Genomic DNA, 19,793 nt, shown 5'->3' with positions numbered 1-19,793 from the left:
TCTGAGGTCCCTGGTGTCCTCTGTGAGAACAGTCCCGGTTGGGAAGGGGAGCCCATCTGGGGTGAGTTGAGTAACCCATAGAAAGAAAGAAGCGGAGATTCTGAAAGACTACTAGCTGAGAAGCCAAGAGAAAGCAAGCCAACCAGAGCACGACAAATGGGCCATGTCTAAACTATGACAGTGGGTGCATACAGTCAGAGCAAACAGCTTCTGGTTACTGGGGACTCCCTGGATCCTAGGCCCTTTACACTGATGGCCTCAGCTGATTCTAAGAGGAAGGCATACAACATTCAAGGCATGCCACAATCACTAACTCACTGAAGGAGGTAGCAACAATTACTACCACCTAATTTTATGTATTTATTTCTTGTCTTTCTAGGGCCGCACCTGTGGTACCTAGTTCCTGGGCTAGGGGTCAAATCAGAGTTGCAGCTGTGGGCCTACACTACAGCCAGAGCAATGCTGGATTCTGAACCCACTGAGCAGAGCCAGGAATCTAACCCGAATCCTCATGGATACTAGTCGGGTTCTTTGCTGCTGAGCCACAACGGGAACTCCAACCGGCTCATTTTATTTTATTTTATTTCATTTATTTTTTTTATTACTCAAATGAACTTATCACATCTGTAGTTATATAATGATCATAACAATCCAATTTCACAGGATTTCCATCCCATAACCCAAGCACATCCCCCCATCCCCCAGAACCAGCTCATTTTAAAGAAGAGGGAACTGAGGCACAAAGAGCCCCAGTGCCCTGTCCAGGCTATACAGCTAGACAGTGGCCAAGCCAGGCTCTGATCTCAAGTATTCTGGCTTTTAATCTCTAAATGTTTAAAAAAAAAACCTCTGTAAATACAGGAAAAAAATAAAATCTATGCAGAGACAAGGCTGTAAGATTGCAATAGTGTTTTATACATAGCAAATATAATTTTTTGAAGTTTATTATGAACTTTCAAAGTCAGTCCATTAAATATTAATTCAGTTCCTGGAGTTACAGTGTGAACAAAGACAAACACATGACAGGTGGAAGACACAAAGAATGTGTAAGAAATGAGACAATGCTGAGTATTATTACACTAAGGGATCCCTTGGTAAGGTGAGGGGTGTTGCTGGAGCCAGACTGCTCGGGTTTGTGGCCTTGGACATGCTATTAACCAACTCGTGCCTCAGTTTCTCTTTAAAAGTGATCAGAGCACCCATCACCTTTGCCCAATGGGTGGGACCAAACAAGGGTAGAAATGGAGCCTTCAGGTTTAGGTCACAGTCTGGAGTCAGACATAGGCTCTACTACTCACAAGCTGTGTGAGTATGGGTAAGTTACCTAACTTCTCTAAACCCATTTCCTCATAGGGATGTGACCAGAGGGGAAAGAGCGGATCCTCATGTAGTGCTCAGACACAGTGCCTAGAAGAGAGAGCAGGGGCTGGATAAATGCTAGCCCATGAGCCAGGGAAGACAGTTTTGGGTGTGGGAAAAGGCAAATTCTGAGGGGTGGGAGGTAAAGCCTACAGCACGACTTGGGGTCAAGCAGTGGGCGCAGGACTGGGAAAGGGTGAACTGGGCCAACAGTGGGAGGTACTCACATTGGTGAAAGGAGGCTTGTGATGCTGGTACTCAATCCAAGGAGGTACAGCCAGGGTGCGGTTCAACAGCTTTGCAAATGCCAGGGAGCCCAAGAAATGATCAGCCTGGTTCCCAAAGCGCCCTGGATGGTATACCGCAGGTGAAGTGAGGCCTGGGGCATTGGGGGCTCAGGGCATGCAAGGCTCAGAAAGGATGCGGAGCCAGGGATGGGGAGGGCCAAGACATCAAGGACAGCCAGGGGAGCTGGCAGTATGGCATCAAGCCTGGACTCCTAGGTCCAACAGTCAAGGCCCTTCAGGCCCTGCCTCAGACACTGCAGATCCCCTGCTGTTTCCCAAATGTCCTCTACACGTCCCATCCCCACGCCATGCCTTTGCTCTTGCTGTTCCATCAGCCAGGAGTGCCCTTCCACCGCTCTTGCCTCTCACTTACACTCCAATGCCTCACTCACTGGGATGCCTTTCACTACCCCTCTGCCGAATTCAGTCTCCCTCCTCTGCCTCCCACCTTTGATCTGAGTTACTTATGGCTTTCCACTCTTCCTAGAATGTCTTTTCACACTTCCTGGCCTTCTGCTGTTTCCTCAGCCTCTGAATGCCTCAGGGGTAAGGACCCTGTCTGATTCTTTGCATTATACCCAGTATGACATCCATTCATTCATTCCACAAATGTTGACCAGCTCCAATCCAAGTCAGGTGCTCTGCTAGGTGTTGCTGAGATACAGGCGTGAGCACGGACAAGGTCTCTCCCTTCAAGGCCTTCACAGTCCAGCCAGGGGGACATTAAACATATAGTGATAAGGAGTTCCCGTTGTGGCTCAGTGGTTAACGAATCTGGCTAGGAACCATGAGGTTGAGTCCCTGGCCTCAAATCAGTGGGTTAAGGATCCGGCATTGCCACGTGCTGTGGTGTAGGTCACAGCTGTGGCTTGGATCTGGTGTTGCTGTGGCCATGACGTAGGCCAGCAGCTACAGCTCCAATTGGACCCCTAACCTGGGAACCTCCATATGTCACAGGTGCGGCCCTAGAAAAGACAAAAAACAAAAACATACAGTGATAAATTTTGATACATTCAAAAAATAAATTAAAAAAAAAGATACATCCAAAATAAAATTTAAAACGTTTGGTGATAGAGAACAATTTGGAGAAGGTTATTTGGGTTGAGGTCAGTGAAGTGCTTTCTGGTGACATTTAAGCTCTGGCTGAGGATGGGGAGGAGCTGGTCTGGCAGAAGGCAAGAAGAGGGTGTTCCAGGCAGAGGGACTAGCATAGGCAATAGCAGAAGCTGCAGGATCCAAGCATGTGTAAGGAACAGAAGGGATAACTGTGCCTACAGCTGGAGAATCTGGGAAGAGTGTGGTGGAGATAACGGGCAGAGGGCCAAATCTTCATGGTCAGGAGTCTGGAGGATGTTAGGAAGGAATGATTTTAACAATAAAAATCCACCATCCCACTTAAACTGCAGCCCTCAATCAGCCTTTAGATTCTTCCTTACCCTGCTCTATTTTATTTTCCCATAGCGCTCATCCTCTCCTAAGATACTGTGTAGTTACTTATTTTTTATGTTTTCCTTTTATGGTCTGTCTTTCTCAACTAAAACGAAGGCTTTTCAAGGGCATGGAGCTTTGCCTTATCACCACCGTATTCCCAGAGCAGAGAATAGGGCTGGGCACAGAGGAGGCGCCCTGTGAATATTTGTTGAATGAATGAAAGAATCGCCCAGAGGAGCGTTGCATCAGTGACAACAAGTCCTGCCCCACTACATTTAGTGGACTGGGCTGGCTTAGACCTCGAGCCAAGACACTTAAACTCTCCTGGCCTCAGTATTCTCATCTGCCAAATGGAAGCTTGGACAAAGAGGGCCCTCAGTGCCCTGGCAACTAGGGCAGAGAGGCAAGAAGCAGGCCCTGCCCCTCGCTGGGGTCTTTTCTCGGACATGCCAAGGCGTCTCTTGGGTGCCTCAGAGGAGCGGCTTCTCCTCTCTGGGCCTCAGTTTCCCCATCTGAGCAGAGGGCTCAGGAGGCCTTACCCATGCATGGGCAGTAGAGCAGATAACCGGCCGGGTCCCAGGAGACCGCAGGCAGCCCCGGGAGCGGCAGAAGTAGCAGCAGGAGAGACACAAGTGGCGGCAGGGGCGACGATGCCCACGCGGCGGCGCCCATATCTGCTCCGGAGCCCGAGCACGCAACGGCGCGGAGGCGGGGAGTGAAGGAGGGGCGCGAGCGTCCGCCCCGCTCCCGGCGGTCTGCGCGCGCCGCCCGCGCACCGCCCCGGCCGCTCTAGCCGGCGGGCGGGCGGGACCATAGAGAGCCCGCGGCACCGCCCCCTCCCCTGCCCGAGCTCCCGCTCGCGCGGCTCCCACAATGCACCGCACAATGGCCCGACCGCCGCCACTACCGGGGCCTGAGCGGGCCTGGCGGAGCCCGAGCGCGGCCCGGCCCGCAGCGCGGGGCCCCGAGCGCGGTGAGTGCCGACGAGGGCCCCGGGGGACGGCGGGGAGCGGGGCGGGAGGCCGTCTTGTTGCGCCCGCGCTCCCCGCTCCCAGAGCGGCGGCGCCCCTCATCGCGGGCCCCTCAGCGCGGTCGCCCACACCCCCGACCGGAGGTCCCCTTTGCTCCAGCGCGGACCCAGATAGGCCCCAGGGAGACAAAAACTCTCCCTGGACCCGATATCCGGGTCTGGGGTACCCGAAGAAACCCTCTGCCCCCCTCCTTTCCGAGACCTGGAGATGTAGCCCTGGGGGGGTCACCCACTCCCGACCCCCAGGCTCCCTGGAGACCCAGATAACGCGCTGCTGACCTTACTAGGAACTCGGGTCTGGGGGACGCAGATAAGCTGCACCTGCTCCCTCCCTTTAGACACGCCTACCCGGACCCACATAACCCCCTTTCCTGCTCCAAATAGTGCGCTCTTTCCCTTCTGTTCTATTCCCCGCAACCACATAGCCCTTTTTGAGCCTTTTCCCAAATATTTGGTTCTGGGAAACCCACATGAGCCCTATGCAGAAACCCCTTCTCGAGGGTCGTAACCCCCAAGCCCTAGACAGCTTACACCCAGTACCATTTTGAGTCTTGAAATTCAGGGAATTCGCTTTTAGCCCCTTTAACCTACCAGCCCTTGGTAATCCGCCCTGCTCCCTCCACACCGTCTCTTTCTTTGCGGGTCGGTGGGTTCCTCTTAGGGACCCAGATAACTTGCTCCTCCCTACCTCTCATCCCTGAAACCCGAATTTCTGTCCCTGGCCTGGCAGCCGTCCACCCCCAGCCCTCCCAGCTAAGGCGTTTAACATGCCTGCCCGCAGTATGGTGGTCTAGAAACTGCCCAGGAGCCAGGGGGTTCCCTGCAAATTCTGTCCCAGGCTGTGGCCCCAGCTGGGTGGGGGAAAGGGACCTGTAAGCTGCAAGATAAGGGGACCTCAGGTGTGGGGAGTTGTTGATGTTTTCACCTACAAGTGTACCTGTTTGCTGGCTTGTGTGTATTCCCACCTGTCTGCCTGGGACTCTGAAATAGTCTGGCCTGGGGTTTCTAACCCTACCCCCCAAGGTGAGGCCTCCAGGTTGGGGTGGGAAGTCTAATCAGGTTTCCCCATTCCTGAAAATGGGGCTGTAGTGAGTTGCAGCCATTTGCTCAAGGCCTTCTCAGGAGTGGGAGGCAGCGGGAATCAGAGGAAACAGTGAATCAAAGAGACTCCAAAGAGGGCCCATCTACACTGACAGAAGAACTAGCAGCCCGAGAGTAAATCCAACCCCTGTTAATCCTGTTTGATGTCTCTTGGAATGATGCAAGTCATTGAGACACTCCAGCCTCCCTGTAATTTAATTCTCCCACCACTCTGGAGTGTGTGTGTGTGAGTGAGTAAGTGAGTGGGGCAGCTATTCCCATTCGCCTTTTTCCTTCTCACTGTTTTCCAGCCAGTCAGTGTGTCTTTGGGATTTGTTTCTAATGCCCAGGTCAGGACCTGTTTTTTTAATCTCTTAAGTCTATTTATAATTTCCCACTTGCTGTTTTGAGTTCTGCTTAAGGGAAGATTCTGTCCACCCCAAGGAAAGTTCCTGGGTGTGTTTCCTCCTCGGCAGGTGTTGAATTGAGTTCTTCAGATCCCCAAGTAGCTCTTGGGCAGGAGGGATAAAAGCTATTTTAGGGTAGTCACTGAAGTGGAGCTGTTAATCCTCTGTGTGTCTCTCTAGTTAAGAACACTTAGAGATTAACCCTTTCCTTGCTGCAGGGGGGCTATTTCTCAACAGTTTAGGGGTGGTTTGGGAGAATTCAACTGTGGCAGCGGAAGGTGGGAACTTGCAACTCAATACAAAGGCAAAGATAATAGCCGCCTTTTGTTGGGTGCTTAGAGCAAACCAAGCCTTATGCTGAGCCCTTTGCGTACCTGACTAAAATAATCCTTACAACAAGCCTGTGAGGTAAGTATTTTTAGTTTTACAGATGAGGAAACAGGCTAATAATGGAGAAAGAACACAGTTTCTATAGAGATGATGTAACACCATAAAAACTATAGTTTCATCAGAGGGCAGCAGGCATCGTGGCACACAACAGAAGACAGACAGACAAGGGAGCAGTTTGTCTCTTTTCAGCTTCCAGAGAGAGCCATACAGAGTTTTTTCGTAAGCATTTGTATTTGTGGTATGGAGCCTTAATAATAGAAGAGATTCCTAAAGTGAGAGAACTCTGGCCCAGGATATGGTGCTGGCGGAAGATAAAGCAAGAGGGACTGGCTAGGGGGATGTGCTGAGGGTGAATTGCTTGGGGAAGAGGGGAAGGATGCATTCTGGGGAGATGTTGGGAAGGGAAGGAAACTCACTCTGAGGCCTGAGAAGTAACATTAAGGGAGAAAAAAAAAAAAGAAGTACCATCCAGGCCCTGTGCGGTAGAGAGGGAGACACAGTTTAGACCTCAGAGACAGGACTGTTTGTATTCACACATTTTATGTCAGACATTTCAGGAGTGTTTCACTGAACTTTCCATGAGGATATTATAGATAAGGAGGATAATCTCTGTTTTAGAAATTGAGGAAACCGAGGTTCAGAGAAAGAAAATAACCTGCCCATGGTTTCACAGCCCATAAGTGGCAGCTCTTCTGATAGCAAGTCCAAGGTTCTTTCCATGATACCTCCCTCTTCAGATTAGGTGCCAGAAGGAATCTTAGGATGAAACTATACTGAGTTATACCAGTAACTGGGAGGGATTGGTTGTGTTTGTTTTATGGGAACAGGTTCTGTCAGCTTCTAGAGTTGTTAAGGTTAGAGTGTGTGACCAGAAGAGCAGCTTTGAGAGGGAAGCAGAATTTTTTCAGTTATGCCAAGGAAGAAGCCTGAAGGGCGGGGGGGAGTTCCCTTCATAGCTCAGCAGTTAACGAACCCGACTAGGATCCATGAGGATTCAGGTTCAATCCCTGGCCTCGCTCAATGGGTTAAGGATCCGGCGTTGCTATGAGCTGTGGTGTAGGTCACAGATATGGCTTGGCTCTCGCATTGTTGTGGCTGTGGCATAGGCCAGTGGCTACAGCTCCGATTCGACCCCTAGCCTGGGAACCTCCATATGCCGTGGGTTCAGCCCGGAAAAAAAAAAAAAGAAGCCTGAAAGAATAGGCCTTTGGATAATGTGGGAGAGAGCCAGGAGTCTTCCTGTATGAGAAGAGTTTGCCGACAAGGACAGAGGGAGAGAAACTGGATTCCTAGAGGAGTTGCTAAGTAAGGTAACACCAAAGCCCTGGCCCCATTAAATGCAGATCAAGGCAAGCACATGGCTGCTGCTTTCCTCCTTCGTTCCCTCAGTACAACCTCGTGAGCTCTTCTTAGCCACCACCAGCCTCTTTCCTAGAAGCCCCATTACTCACTCTTTCAGTAGCAAGCATACTAAACTACTGTGTCTTGTTTGTGCTTGTTCAGGAGAACAGATGAGGTAGACGTGTGGGAGGTGGGGGACGTACCGTTCTCTTTCTGAGTTTGTGTGGAATTTCCAGGGCTAGGCTCCCCTCACATCAGCCAAAGTGATGCAGCTTGCTTCCCTCTGGCTGTCATTCCCAACTTTCCAGAGGCTGAGGTGCATGATTTCAGATATCAGAGGGGGGCAGAATTTGACTTTGAAGATAGGGGAAATTCCCTGCAGACTAGATGTTCAAATTTGGGCTCACTCTCTACCCAATTCCAAGCTGCCTGGTAATCACTGGTATTATAAACAGGTAATTCCACCCTTTCAAAGAAGGAGGGGACTTAAACAATGAAAGCCAGACGTCAGAGCCTTTGAGGTTTATCACGAAGCAGGCAAATATGCCACGATGACTCAAAGGCTCAAGTGGGACTAGTTTTTAGTGCTAGCACGTGACTCATGCAAAAACGTGGTCACCTTTGTGCAGATCTTTCTAGGCAAATCTCCACTCGTGATGGGGAAATGTTTATCATATTACACTGCAGTGTTTCTTCAACAAGGGGAATGGTTCGTGAACAGGACGTAGCTCATGTTGATGAGCAAAGCTCTCTCAGGCATGAACCCGCTGATCCCATCATCTCGTTCACCGCCAGCCTGTTGGTTGAATGGTCACTGTAAGCAGCAGGTGCTAATGAGCTGAGCAAGCATTCTTTGGCCCACAGCTAGTCTGTGTGGTTGGAGCCCTCCCCAGATTCTCGTGGACAATCTCCAGATACCCCCTTTGCTCCCTTCACATGGCAAAGCCTCATGACCAAATTTTGGCATGACCTTTTCAAAGGAAATCTCCCTGTTGTAGCAAGTTGCACTGCAGTTGGTAATCTGTGATGAGCTTGTGAGTGTGAATGTGGGTCTCTTGTCTACCTTTTGAGAATCTGTACAATAATGCCCATCCTCTCTTCCTTTGAGTTGATGTCAGGAAAGAAGTCATGTCACCTTTGCTGTAGCACCCTCCCTGCCCCAACCTGAGAGAAAGGATTAGACTTCCAGGATATTGGCTCCCCACTTAGGAACTCAGGTTAAAGCAGAACTTCCTGAGCATGTTAGCCTATGAAAAATCAACTTGCATTCAGTGACTGATCTACTCATCTAAAACAAAGTTGAGGAGTTCCAGTCGTGGCACAGTGGAAACAAACCCGATTAGGAACCATGAGGTTGCGGGTTTGATCCCTGGCCTCACTCAGTGGGTTAAGGATCTGGTGTTGCCGTGAGCTATGGTATAGGTCGCAGACGCAGCCCGGATCTGATGTGGCTGTGGCATAGGCCAGCAGCTGTAGCTCCGATGTGACCCCCTAGCCTGGGAACCTCCATATGCTGCAAGTGCGGACCTAAAAAAGAAAAAAGAAAGTTGAAAGTCCTTTTTTAGCTGCTGGGTGTATGGAGATGAAAGAGATATGATCTGAACTCTCAAAGAATCAGCATTTAGTGATGGAATCTTAAGTTCTAATGCAGGTATGTTACCTGCTCATGATAGAGAATTGCATGTGTTCTATGAGGGTCTGCAGGAGGGGCCCCTCAACACCTTGGGTGTTGGACAGACTGCTGAGAAATATGGTTTGGGCCCTGAGACCAAGAGACCCAGAGTCGTCGTGGAGGGCAGGATAGGACCAGTACTGGTTTAGTGGAAATGCTGAGTTTGCTGTTGCCTCCTCAGACAGAACCTCCTGATGTTGATGCACTGCTAAGAAGAGCATCTGGTGCAGGGGCTGACTTTCCAGGGTGTAAATTTCCTAAGTAAAGGCTTCTTCTTTCTCCTCTGTTGCCTTTTGGGCATTTTATTGCTTTTCAGCACCTCTATGAGGAAGAGTATTGTAGAAAGTGAGGAGGAGGTGCTGCTATCTCTAAATTTAGTGGAAAGGATATTAAAGTGAAGTTAGAAGGGAAAGTTTGGAGTTTAGGGCTTTCACTTCCTTTGATTATCCTGTTTCCTATTAGCCTAAGTGGTACTACTGATAATAATTACCACTAAACACTTACTAGGGGCCCAGCCTTCTGCTGAGTGCTTTACATTTATTATCTCATTTAAGCCTCAGAACATTCTTATGATATAGGAGATTATTAAGCCCATTTTGAAATGATGAAACGGGGAAGTAAGTAATTCGCATGGCTTCTAAGTAGAACGGCTGGGACGGGATGGGGATCTGTCTGCCTCCAGAGCCCATGTTTTCATGGTACTGGGCTCCCTAACACCAGGTGTTCTGATGTTTCAGGTGAAGAGATTGTTTTCTGAAGGCTGCGTTGGAGGCTGTGACAGAACAGAGAGCCCTGTGGAGCTGATGGGGAGGCTTTCTCAATAACATGGCCCTTCGCCATTAGCCTTGCCATGACCACATTTTTCACCAGCGTCCCCCCCTGGATTCAAGATGCAAAGCAGGAGGAGGAAGTGGGCTGGAAACTAGTTCCCAGGCCTCGGGGCCGGGAGGCGGAGAGTCAAGTGAAGTGCCAATGTGAAATATCGGGGACACCCTTCTCAAATGGGGAGAAGCTGAGGCCTCACAGCCTCCCCCATCCAGAGCAGAGACCGTATAGCTGCCCTCAGCTGCACTGTGGCAAGGCTTTTGCCTCCAAGTACAAGCTGTATAGGTAGGTGACACTTCCATACCTCTTCCTGCCCTGAGGTTCCTGGAGGATAAAGCCAGAGAGACTCCACTGAGTGTGGGGCTTTATCTGTGGCAGAGGAGTGGAGGCTAATTTTCCTGTAAATGTACCCTGTTGCCAACCGTTTGAGGTCACACACTAAAGAATAATGGTGGTATTTTTATTCAAACATTAGAATCTAACGGGTACAGTATCAGACAGCCATGAACAAACTAGACTGAATTTTTTTTCAATACAGGCATATTTCATTTTTATTGTATTTCACAGATACTGTGTTTTTTACAAATTGAAAGTTTAGGGCAACTCTGAGTCAAGACAGTTGGCCCAGTTTTCCAATGGCATTTGCTCACTTCATGTCTCTGTCACATTTTGGTATTTCTCACAATATTTCAAACCCACCACTAGCAAAAAGATTTTGGCTTCAGTGTTCCCTTGAGATGCATCTGATACTGTCACTGCAGTGGCTAGGGTCACTGCTATGGCATGGGTTTGATCCCTGGCCCAGGAACTTCTACATGCAGCAGGCATGGTCAAAAAAAAAAAAAAAATTACAATGTGCCTAAGGCTCAGATGATGCTTAGCACTTTTCAGCAATGAAGTATTTTTTAATTAAGGTGTATACATTGTATTTTTTAGACATAATGTTATTGCACACTTAATAGCCCACAGTATAGTGTAAACATAATTTTTATATACACTAGGAAACCAAACAATTCGTGTGACTCCTTTTATTGTGATACTCGCTTTATTGCAGTAGTCTGGAATAGAACGTGCAATATCTCTGTGGTATGCCTATGCTACTTTCCCTGTCTGTGTCAGGTAATGGTGAGAATAGTAGCTAGAAATTAGGAATCAGTCTTAGAAGTTTAGAAGGAAAAGGAGATCCTCTGGACCAATCTGTAAATTTTAAAGTACACAGAGTAGAGAAGTAACTTATAACGTCATATAGCTTCTTAGGTCCCGCAGTGCCTCTGCGACTTAGATGATGGTGTCCTCTGGGTCAGAGGCTTTCCTGAAACTTGTAAGCCCAAGAACTCATACTAAAGTGTAATGAAACGTGAAAGCATTGGTGTAAAGCAGATATAGTGGAGCAGCTTTGAAGGGAGGGTCCCTGCTTGGATGTAATTTCGATTTTGTCCTTGCCTTTCCATCAGAGGACCATGAATCTGCCCTTTACCAATGAGATAGACCACCTGATGCACACTTATTCATCTCTCAGCTCTAATTTATTGAGCTCCTGCTACATACCAGGCATAGTGTTCAGTGATAGGGACAGAACAGTGAGCCAGACAGATGAGGGTGCTGGCCATCCTTGTGTTTACTGTCTTAATACCAGGGACAGCGAGCAAACAAGTAAATACATGAACAAGATGACCACAGAAGCCTCAGTTCCTGGTGTAGAAAAGAGTTGATAGATGATAGAAAGGAACTAAAATAGGTAACAGGGTAGGGTGTGACCAGGCTGTCCCCCATAACAATTCTCTGGTTTTCAGGAATGTTTTGATTCTCTGCGCTCCTGTGTGTAGTTGGGCTGTCCTCTTAGATTTTCTTACTGACAGTCTGAGTGTAGTGAGGGCCTACAGGAAAGGTCCTGGACCAGGAGACAGGAGTCCTGACTCCACCCCTAGTCACCATATGGTTTTAGGTGAATTACTAAACTTCTTTGGGCCTTAGTTGCCTCTCCTGCAAAATGAGGGAAGTAGACTGTGGATCACTTAGCACCTCCCTCTTCATACATTATCATGTCAGTTATGTCACAGGAGGTTACTAGAAACCCTTATAGGTGTGAGGACTCACATGTAGTATAAGGGTAATGGGTATGATTGATAAGCTCCAGGTAGAAAGGATCACTGGGTGCTATGCTGGAGACAGCTGTGGCATATCTGAGTGAACCTAGGTAGTTCTCAAGAAGGTCTGTGTTGGAGTTCCCATTGTGGCTCAGCAGTAATGAACCTGACTAGTATCGGTGAAGATGCAGGTTCGATCCCTGGCCTCACTAGTGGGTGAAGGATCTGGCATTGCCATGAGCTGTGGTGTAGGTTGCAGACGTGGCTTGGATCCTGTGTTGCTGTGTTTATGGCTATAGCTGGCAGCTGTAGCTCTGATTCGACCCCTAGCCTGAGAACTTCCATATGCCAGAGGTGCAGCCCCCCCCCCAAAAAAAAGACCAAAAAAAAAAAATCTGTGTTCAAATTCAGCCTCTGCTATTTACTGACTGGTGGGTGGGGTTACCCTCTGCTTCAGCCTTTTATGGAGAGCAAGGTTAATGACACGGCTCACACAAGGTTTGCAAACCTTGCGACCCTAAAGTCTTGCTGAGTTGCTTCTGAATGTACTCTGGAGCTCTGGATTGCAGTTCCTGGATTCTGAGCTGCTTTCCAGCCAGATAGGAGCAGGAGCTGGTAAATCAAGGGACACTGAGGTACGGTATGACAAAAACATTTTTTTAAATGTTGCTGCTTTACATGGCAGACAATTTAAATGGTACAAATGGACGTGCAGTTAAAAAATGAATTGTTGCACTCGAAGCCACTATTCTCCTCCCCAGAGGCAACCGGTGGGGTCAGTTTTTTTGTATCCTTGCTGAGACATTCAAACATGTATTCCCTTCCCTTTTTATTTTCACAGGAGATTGTATTACACATGCTATATTGAACTTCCTTTTTTTTTACTTGGCTCCCTATATCTTGGGAAATTGTTCCAGATCAGGAAGTTTAGATGTATTTCATTTTCCCTTTATTGTGTCATTTAAATTTTTGTGTATACACTTTTTTTTTGCATAGGAAGTATATTCACATAATTCAAAATTCAAAAAGTACACAATAGGAGTTCCCGTCATGGCTCAGTGGTTAACGAATTTGACTAGGAACCATGAGGTTTCAGGTTCGATCCCTGGCCTTGCTCAGTGGGTTAAGGATCTGGCATTGCTGTGAACTGCGGTGTAGGTCGCAGACGCAGCTCGGATCTGGTGTTGCTGTGGCTCTGGCGTAGGCTGGCAGCTACAGCTCCGATTAGACCCCTAGCCTGGGAATCTCCATATGCTGGTGGTGTAACCATAGAAAAGACAGAAAAAAAAAAAACCCAAAAAGTACACAATGAAAATTCTCTTGTCACACTCATAAAAGCTGCTCATTTCTCCTCCCCATAGGCAGCCAGTGTTGTCAGTTTCTTGTGTATCCTTCCAGGAATATTTTGAGCACATATAAGCAAACATATACATATATCTTCCCTCTTTTCACATGCATAGTACCATTCCATATGCACTATTCTGTCTCATAGCTTTTTTCCACTTAACCTATATAGGAAATTGTTACCTGTGGTACATATAAAGCTGCCATTATTTTTATGTTTTATTTTGTCTTTTTAGGGCCGCACCCGTGGCACATGGAGGTTCCCAGGGGTGGAATCGGAGCTGTAGCTGCCGGCCTACACCACAGCTCACAGCAACGCCAGATCCTTAACCCGCTGAGTGAGGCCAGGGATTGAACCCACTACCTCATGGTTCCTAGTCAGATTCGTTTCAGCTGTGCCATGATGAAACTCCTAAAGCTGCCATTATTTTTAAAAGTTGAGTCATTTTGGGGAATTCCCTGGTGGCTCAGCAGCTTAAGGATCTGACAATTCACTGCTGTGGCTCGGGTCACTGCTGTGGCACAGGTTCAGTCCCTGCCCCAGGAAACTCTATGTGCCATGGTCATGGCCAAAAAGAAAAAAAAGAGTTGAGTCATTTTATTGACTTAAAATAACTTACTTATTTATTTATTTTTGTCTTTTTTAGGGCCGCACCCACAGCACATGGAAGTTCCCAGGCTAGGGGTCGAATAGCAGCTACAGTTGCCAGTCTATGTGGGATCCAATCTGTGTCTTTGACCTACACCACAGCTCACAGCAATACCAGATCCTTAACCCACCAAACGAGGCCAGGGATTGAACCTGTGTCCTTGTGCTACTCGGATTTGTTTCCGTTGAGCCATGGTGGGAACTCCAGAGTAACTTATTTAACCAGTTCCCTATTGACAGACTTTTTTTGGTCCTTTTAGGGCTGCACTCTCGGCATATGGAGATTCCCAGGCTAGAGGTCCAGTCAGAGCTACGGCTGTCGGCCTTTGCCATAAACACAGCGACACAGGATCCGAGCCGCATCTTTGACCTACACCACAGCTCACAGCAACACTGGATCCTTAACCCACTGAGCAAGGCCAGGAATTAAACCCATGTCCTCATGGATACTAGTCAGATTTGTTAAACGCTGAGCCACATGGGAACTCCCCTGTTGACAGACATTTAAATAGTTCTGATTTTTTGCTACTAAAATCGATGCTGCAAAGAATAGTGGTACATATGTGATTCTCAGGTGGACAAGGATGTCTTCTATGGAATGTAGTTGGCATGTGTTCCATTCCATTGCATGGCTCCACAATAATTTTTGTGTCTAGTTCCTGTTAATGGATAACTCACTTGTCTCACCAGCGCTTGTGATCTCCTGTCTTCTCTATCCTTCATCCCTCCCTTCAGGCACATGGCCACCCACTCAGCCCAGAAACCCCACCAGTGCATGTACTGTGATAAGATGTTTCATCGCAAGGACCATCTGCGAAACCACCTGCAAACCCACGACCCCAACAAAGAGGCCCTCCACTGTTCTGAGTGCGGTAAGAATTATAATACGAAGCTGGGCTACCGGCGCCACCTGGCCATGCATGCTGCCAGCAGTGGTGACCTCAGCTGCAAGGTATGCCTGCAGACCTTCGAGAGTACCCAGGCCCTGCTAGAGCACCTGAAGGCCCACTCACGCCGGGTAGCAGGCGGTGCCAAGGAAAAGAAGCACCCCTGTGACCACTGTGACCGGCGATTCTATACTCGTAAGGATGTGCGACGGCACCTGGTGGTCCACACGGGCCGGAAGGACTTTCTGTGCCAGTACTGTGCCCAGCGATTTGGCCGCAAAGACCACCTGACACGTCATGTCAAGAAGAGCCACTCACAGGAGCTGCTCAAGATCAAGACAGAACCAGTGGACATGTTAGGCCTACTCAGCTGCAGTTCCACAGTCAACGTGAAGGAAGAGCTGAGCCCTGTGCTGTGCATGGCCTCTCGGGACGTGATGGGGGCCAAGGCCTTCCCTGGCATGTTGCCCATGGGCATGTATGGTGCCCACATCCCCACCATGCCCAGTGCGGGCGTGCCACACTCCTTGGTGCACAACACGCTGCCCATGGGTATGAGCTACCCTCTGGAATCTTCACCTATCTCTTCCCCAGCTCAGCTTCCTCCAAAATACCAGCTTGGATCTACCTCATACTTGCCCGACAAATTGCCCAAAGTGGAGGTGGATAGTTTTTTGGCGGAGCTTCCTGGAAGCCTGTCTCTCTCATCCGCTGAACCCCAGCCCGCCTCACCTCAGCCGGCGGCAGCTGCGGCCCTCCTAGATGAAGCACTGCTTACCAAGAGCCCCGCCAACCTCTCTGAGGCCCTCTGCGCTGCTAACGTGGACTTCTCCCACTTACTGGGCTTTCTTCCTCTCAACCTGCCCCCATGTAACCCTCCCGGGGCCACTGGAGGCCTGGTTATGGGCTACTCCCAGGCCGAGGCACAGCCCCTGCTCACCACTTTGCAAGCTCAGCCTCAAGATTCCCCAGGAGCTGGGGGACCCCTGAACTTTGGGCCTCTACACTCCTTGCCTCCTGTCTTCACCTCTGGCCTGAGCACCACCACCCTGCCTCGTTTCCACCAGGCATTCCAGTAGCCCCGAGAAGGCCTTCAGCTCAGTCTCGGCTCTGTCAGGGAGCCTCAGTACCTACCCTATCTGCATCCCCTGTGAAGGCAGCTGAACTTTCAGAGCTGGGTTCAAAAAGAAAAAATTCCAGTATCTGTATGGAGCACTTGGTTTGAGGGCTCAGACTCCAGGATCAGTTCTAGGAGGAGCCTTGAGCCTGAACCCCATGAAAAGATCTCATACAATAGGACTTCAGGTATTTTTACCTTTTTTTTTTTTTTTTTTAATCTGAATCGGGAGCCACACTTAGCCCTCTCCCTCTCCACAGTGTCAGAACTTCCTTCTCTTTGGAGAAGGGAGAGGTCTCTTGGAGACACAGAGGGTTTTACTTTGGATGACCTCGAGAGAAACAGCCCAAGAAGCCCGCCTTCTGGTCCCAGCCTGCAGACCCCACAGCAGTTGGTCGGCCCCGCTGCACAGCGTCCATCACCTGCATCCAGCCAACGGGCAGGAGAGGGGGCCTCTGTTCTTCCCCATCACCGCCATCCCTCCTGTCCTAACACCTCCATTTTCAGTCAGTGTTTTCCAGCAACGGTACCGTTTACACAGTCGCCTCAGACACACCATTTCACCTCCCTTGCTGAGCTGTTAGCCTTAGAATGATTGCAGTGAACATTGTTTACACTCTGTGAATCCATTCCCACCAGTCCATTCCAGTTGGCACCAGCCGGAACCATTCGGTACCTGGTGTTAACTGGAGCCCTGTTTACAAGGCGGAGTCGGGTCTCGCTGACTTCTCTTCACTTGAGGTCACATTTTTCCCCTGTGGGGAAATAAACTGACTTTGGACTGCTTCAGTCTCTGCCATCTTCCGTGACTGTGTCTGTTCCTGCCTTCCCCGGCAGTGTCCACAGGAGACAGGCAAGAAGATCGGAGCAGTTTTCTCACAGGTCTGCAATTCTGTTTTTCTCCACGTACATCATGACCCCTCACCCTCCTTTTGAACTGGAGCGGGGAGGAGATGAAAGGCATTCCCTAATCCTCACCCTCAACATCAGGAGCTGTTATCATTAGTTTTGGGGAGAGGGAGGAGAGTTCTAGGCTGGTGTGGATAGCGAAGGAGAGGGTGTGAACTGCTCATTTGTCTCTCTCCTACCTGTCCCTTTTCTAGGAAGTTGTGGAATTGCTGGAAGAAGAGTTTTCAGAAAGTTAGGACTGGGCAGATAATTGAGTCCTAACCTCTGGGTATTCATCATTGCCTCCCATACCAAACTTTTTTCTTCTCCACAGTGTTCCTCCTCTCTCTTCCACTTTGCAGTCCCTGTGAAACTCAGAGCCACTGTGCATAGGCTTCTCTGCTCGCCATCAAAGAATTTCTACCTTCCTCTTGTGGCCCCTCTCAGTTTTGCCCCCCAGTACTCAGCAAGTTTGCTTGCAACAGATGATTAGTTCTTCTTGTCTGACTTGGGGGCTCCCTGCCACAGACAGCACAGCTCTTGGCCAGCTGAACCCCATCCTTGCTTCATCTCGTTCTGCATGGGCTTCGCTCTTCCCACTCGTGGAAGGGAGGTAGCTCAGGGACTACCAATGTGGGGTCCTCTTGAGACACTTCCACTCTGATTCAGAAACACACTTCTACCTCTTTACTGTTAACTCCTACAGATGCAGCCAGCAGTTTCCGGGCACTTCTCTGAGCAGGTGCCTCATACTGGCTTCTCCACTAGGGTTTCAGGACAAACTACCAAGGAACTGCCTCAGCCTCTTCCAAGTCCTCCCCCCACTTCCTCTTTCCATGTAGAAATCACTTTGGTTTATCATCAGGAACTGAGCAGGTCTAAGACCCAGGCTTCTGCTTCAGCCCAGGCCAGTACTCTTTCTGTGAGGTGAAAGCCTTAAAATGTAGCTCCCTGGCCCTTGATTGGAAGCAATGTGGAGTGAATAATTGTGTTTTAATTTAGGTAGGCTAGCTTGGGATACCTTTTTAAAAGAATAAGACAAAACCAGATATAAAGATGTCTGGCAAGATTAGAATCAGACTAGGTGATTTGCTTCTAAAAATTAGTTTCAGTGAGTCCCAGGGACTAATTAAGGTTTACTTTAAAAGCGTCCGCCTTGGTACGCAGGCACCTCCTGCATGCTGTGCATGTTATTGGGACTCGTATATAGGAAATGGTATGTGAGGCTCCAAGCAGGACTCGGTGATGCCATTCTCCTTGTCTGTGATCTTCATCACTAGACCCAGCAACCCTGCCCCCCCGCCACCTTCCCCGCACCTTTTGTTTACAGAGGCAGGTGGGCCTCTGGCCATAGAATATATAAAATCTTGGGCTATCAGAGGAGTCACCTCTTTGCCTGCTCTTTCCAGTTCCTTCCTTGAATTCTCTCTCCTGTTAGTGATGCTGGGAAACTCATAGGACAGGCAAAGTAACTATTTAAAACCTTGTAACTGGGGCCTTGCTCCCACCCCTTTTTGTCCTGTTCCTCCTTTCCTCTTCCTTCATGCCCTTACCACCCACAAGGAATTTTCCTATCACTGTGAACTTTGCTGGTGCAGAGGAACATCTGCCTTCACTTTTTTTTGGACCATAGCCACCCAGCTATTTCTTAAACTTCTCTTCCCAAAATTAAAAAAAAAAAAAAAAAAAAAATCCTCTTGGCCTGGTTGTTCAAAGGATAAGAATAGCTTTATCCTCTTCAGTACCAAACTCACTTCAGTACCCTTACTGAGGCCATGAGAGCCTAGGGGTTTCTGCCCAGGACTGGAGCCATGGCATATTGGCAGAGACCAAACAGGGACTGGGAAAGAGGGGTGACGTTCCCTTTCCCCACCACCTCCAACCTCCATCCGCGATGAGCCGCCCTGAACAGCTGCAGGCACCGGCCGGCCCCCTTGCACGGGAGCTGATCAGGGTTGAGTGCAGTCCTGGGGACCAGGGAATAGCATGCTGAGCTCTGTCAGCTCAGGGTCTGCGCACATCTTCAGGAGGTGGAAGGGATAGGTGGGGGAAGGAACACCAATGATTTTTTTCCTCCCAGCCTTTTACCGATGGCATTTTGTTAATGGAAATCTGGGAAGCAGGTGTGATTACTTTTTTGCTCGTAGATGTTGTCCTAAGTTGAAATTCTCCCACTGCCCTAAAATTTCCCCTAGTAGCCCTTTAAATCCCTCACCCACCTTTTTGGTAGCTGTGTTTCTCCACCCCCTTCTCCACCTCCCCTTTTATCTAGGAGCTGTTTTTAGCACGATTTTTTTTTAACAGTTTATATTGTACAGGATCAATATTTTGCTTTTTAACAAGGATATTTATGTAATAAGAAACTTTGCCTTAGGCAGGTGTTGGCCAGAAAAGTCCAGATTCCTCTGGGACCCCACCCTGGCCTCTCCTGGAGCTCTGAACCTGCTGTGGAAGGAATTGGCTGTGGCCTCACCACTGGACAGTAGGGTCTGAGGCGAGGGAAAGGCGTGTACTGGTTCTGACAGGAGAAGAATCCACCGTGGTAATCTAGTGCCTCTATGGAGGGGTTCGGAAGAAGCACTCCAGTTCCGTTTCTTCAGATGTAAGTCACCTTCCTTAGCTGATTCTCCCCATAATGCACCTCTCCACCTCTTACTGTTTGGCACTAGAACTCCTGAAACACCACTTCATGCACCTCCCTCCCTGCCAGTGGTCACGGCTTTGGAGCCACTCTTTCGTAACGCCAGATTATTTAAAGAGAGAAAAATACAAGACAAAACCTTCTAGCACTTTGTAAACACAGTGAATAACCTCTTGGAGTATTTTTGGCTTTATATAAAACAAGGTTTTTAATTGTAAAATATAAGTGCCATTAGAAAATGCACAGGGCCTATCTTTGTTAAAGTAGATTTTTCAATGTTTTACAGAATTACATTTTCCAAAAAAAAAAAGTTTTTATAATGAAGTTGTTTATTAAAAACTTCTGAATGATGTGTTTG

General features: G+C 48.7%; 2 protein-coding genes across 6 annotated transcripts in view; one reads left to right on the top strand and one right to left on the bottom strand.

Annotated features, from left to right (window-relative positions):
* Window positions 1-3,860, bottom strand: part of POFUT1 (protein O-fucosyltransferase 1) — a 27,362-nt gene extending 23,502 nt beyond the window's left edge. For 2 of the 3 annotated variants that reach the window (XM_021077305.1, XM_021077306.1), the window contains exons 1-2: window positions 3,617-3,860; window positions 1,587-1,708 (exon numbers count right to left, since the gene is read on the bottom strand). In XM_021077305.1, the coding sequence (XP_020932964.1) occupies window positions 1,587-1,708; window positions 3,617-3,749 (255 nt within the window). In that variant the 5' untranslated portion in view covers window positions 3,750-3,860. The remainder of the gene's footprint in view (window positions 1-1,586; window positions 1,709-3,616) is intronic. The other variant, NM_001129952.1, reaches the window with a different exon arrangement.
* Window positions 3,853-19,793, top strand: PLAGL2 (PLAG1 like zinc finger 2). 3 transcript variants are annotated; one of them, XR_002340159.1, is made up of 4 exons: window positions 3,863-4,050; window positions 9,735-10,107; window positions 14,638-16,788; window positions 19,169-19,793. XR_002340159.1 is itself a non-coding variant. In XM_003359941.5 (3 exons), the coding sequence occupies exons 2-3, from the start codon at window positions 9,848-9,850 to the stop codon at window positions 15,866-15,868; spliced, it is 1,491 nt and encodes a 496-aa protein (XP_003359989.1). In that variant the 5' UTR covers window positions 3,853-4,050; window positions 9,735-9,847; the 3' UTR covers window positions 15,869-19,787. The 3 variants fall into 3 exon arrangements, 2 of the variants coding, with proteins under 2 accessions (XP_003359989.1, XP_005672883.1); XM_003359941.5 differs by having other exon boundaries at window positions 3,853-4,050; window positions 14,638-19,787; XM_005672826.3 differs by lacking the exon at window positions 9,735-10,107 and having other exon boundaries at window positions 3,936-4,050; window positions 14,638-19,785.

The sequence above is a fragment of the Sus scrofa genome, chromosome 17, assembly GCF_000003025.6.
Source record: "Sus scrofa isolate TJ Tabasco breed Duroc chromosome 17, Sscrofa11.1, whole genome shotgun sequence".
In the NCBI taxonomy this organism is placed as follows: Eukaryota; Metazoa; Chordata; class Mammalia; order Artiodactyla; family Suidae; genus Sus; species Sus scrofa.
This window is presented reverse-complemented; position numbering and strand designations above follow the sequence as displayed.

What these genes read in the sequence shown, in the direction of transcription:
- PLAGL2 (XM_003359941.5), top strand. Translation starts at nt 9,848, where the DNA reads ATGACCACATTTTTCACCAGCGTCCCCCCCTGGATTCAAGATGCAAAG. An exon ending in TCCAAGTACAAGCTGTATAG is followed by an intron (nt 10,108 to 14,637) that starts GTAGGTGACACT and finishes CCCTCCCTTCAG; the next exon opens with GCACATGGCCACCCACTCAG.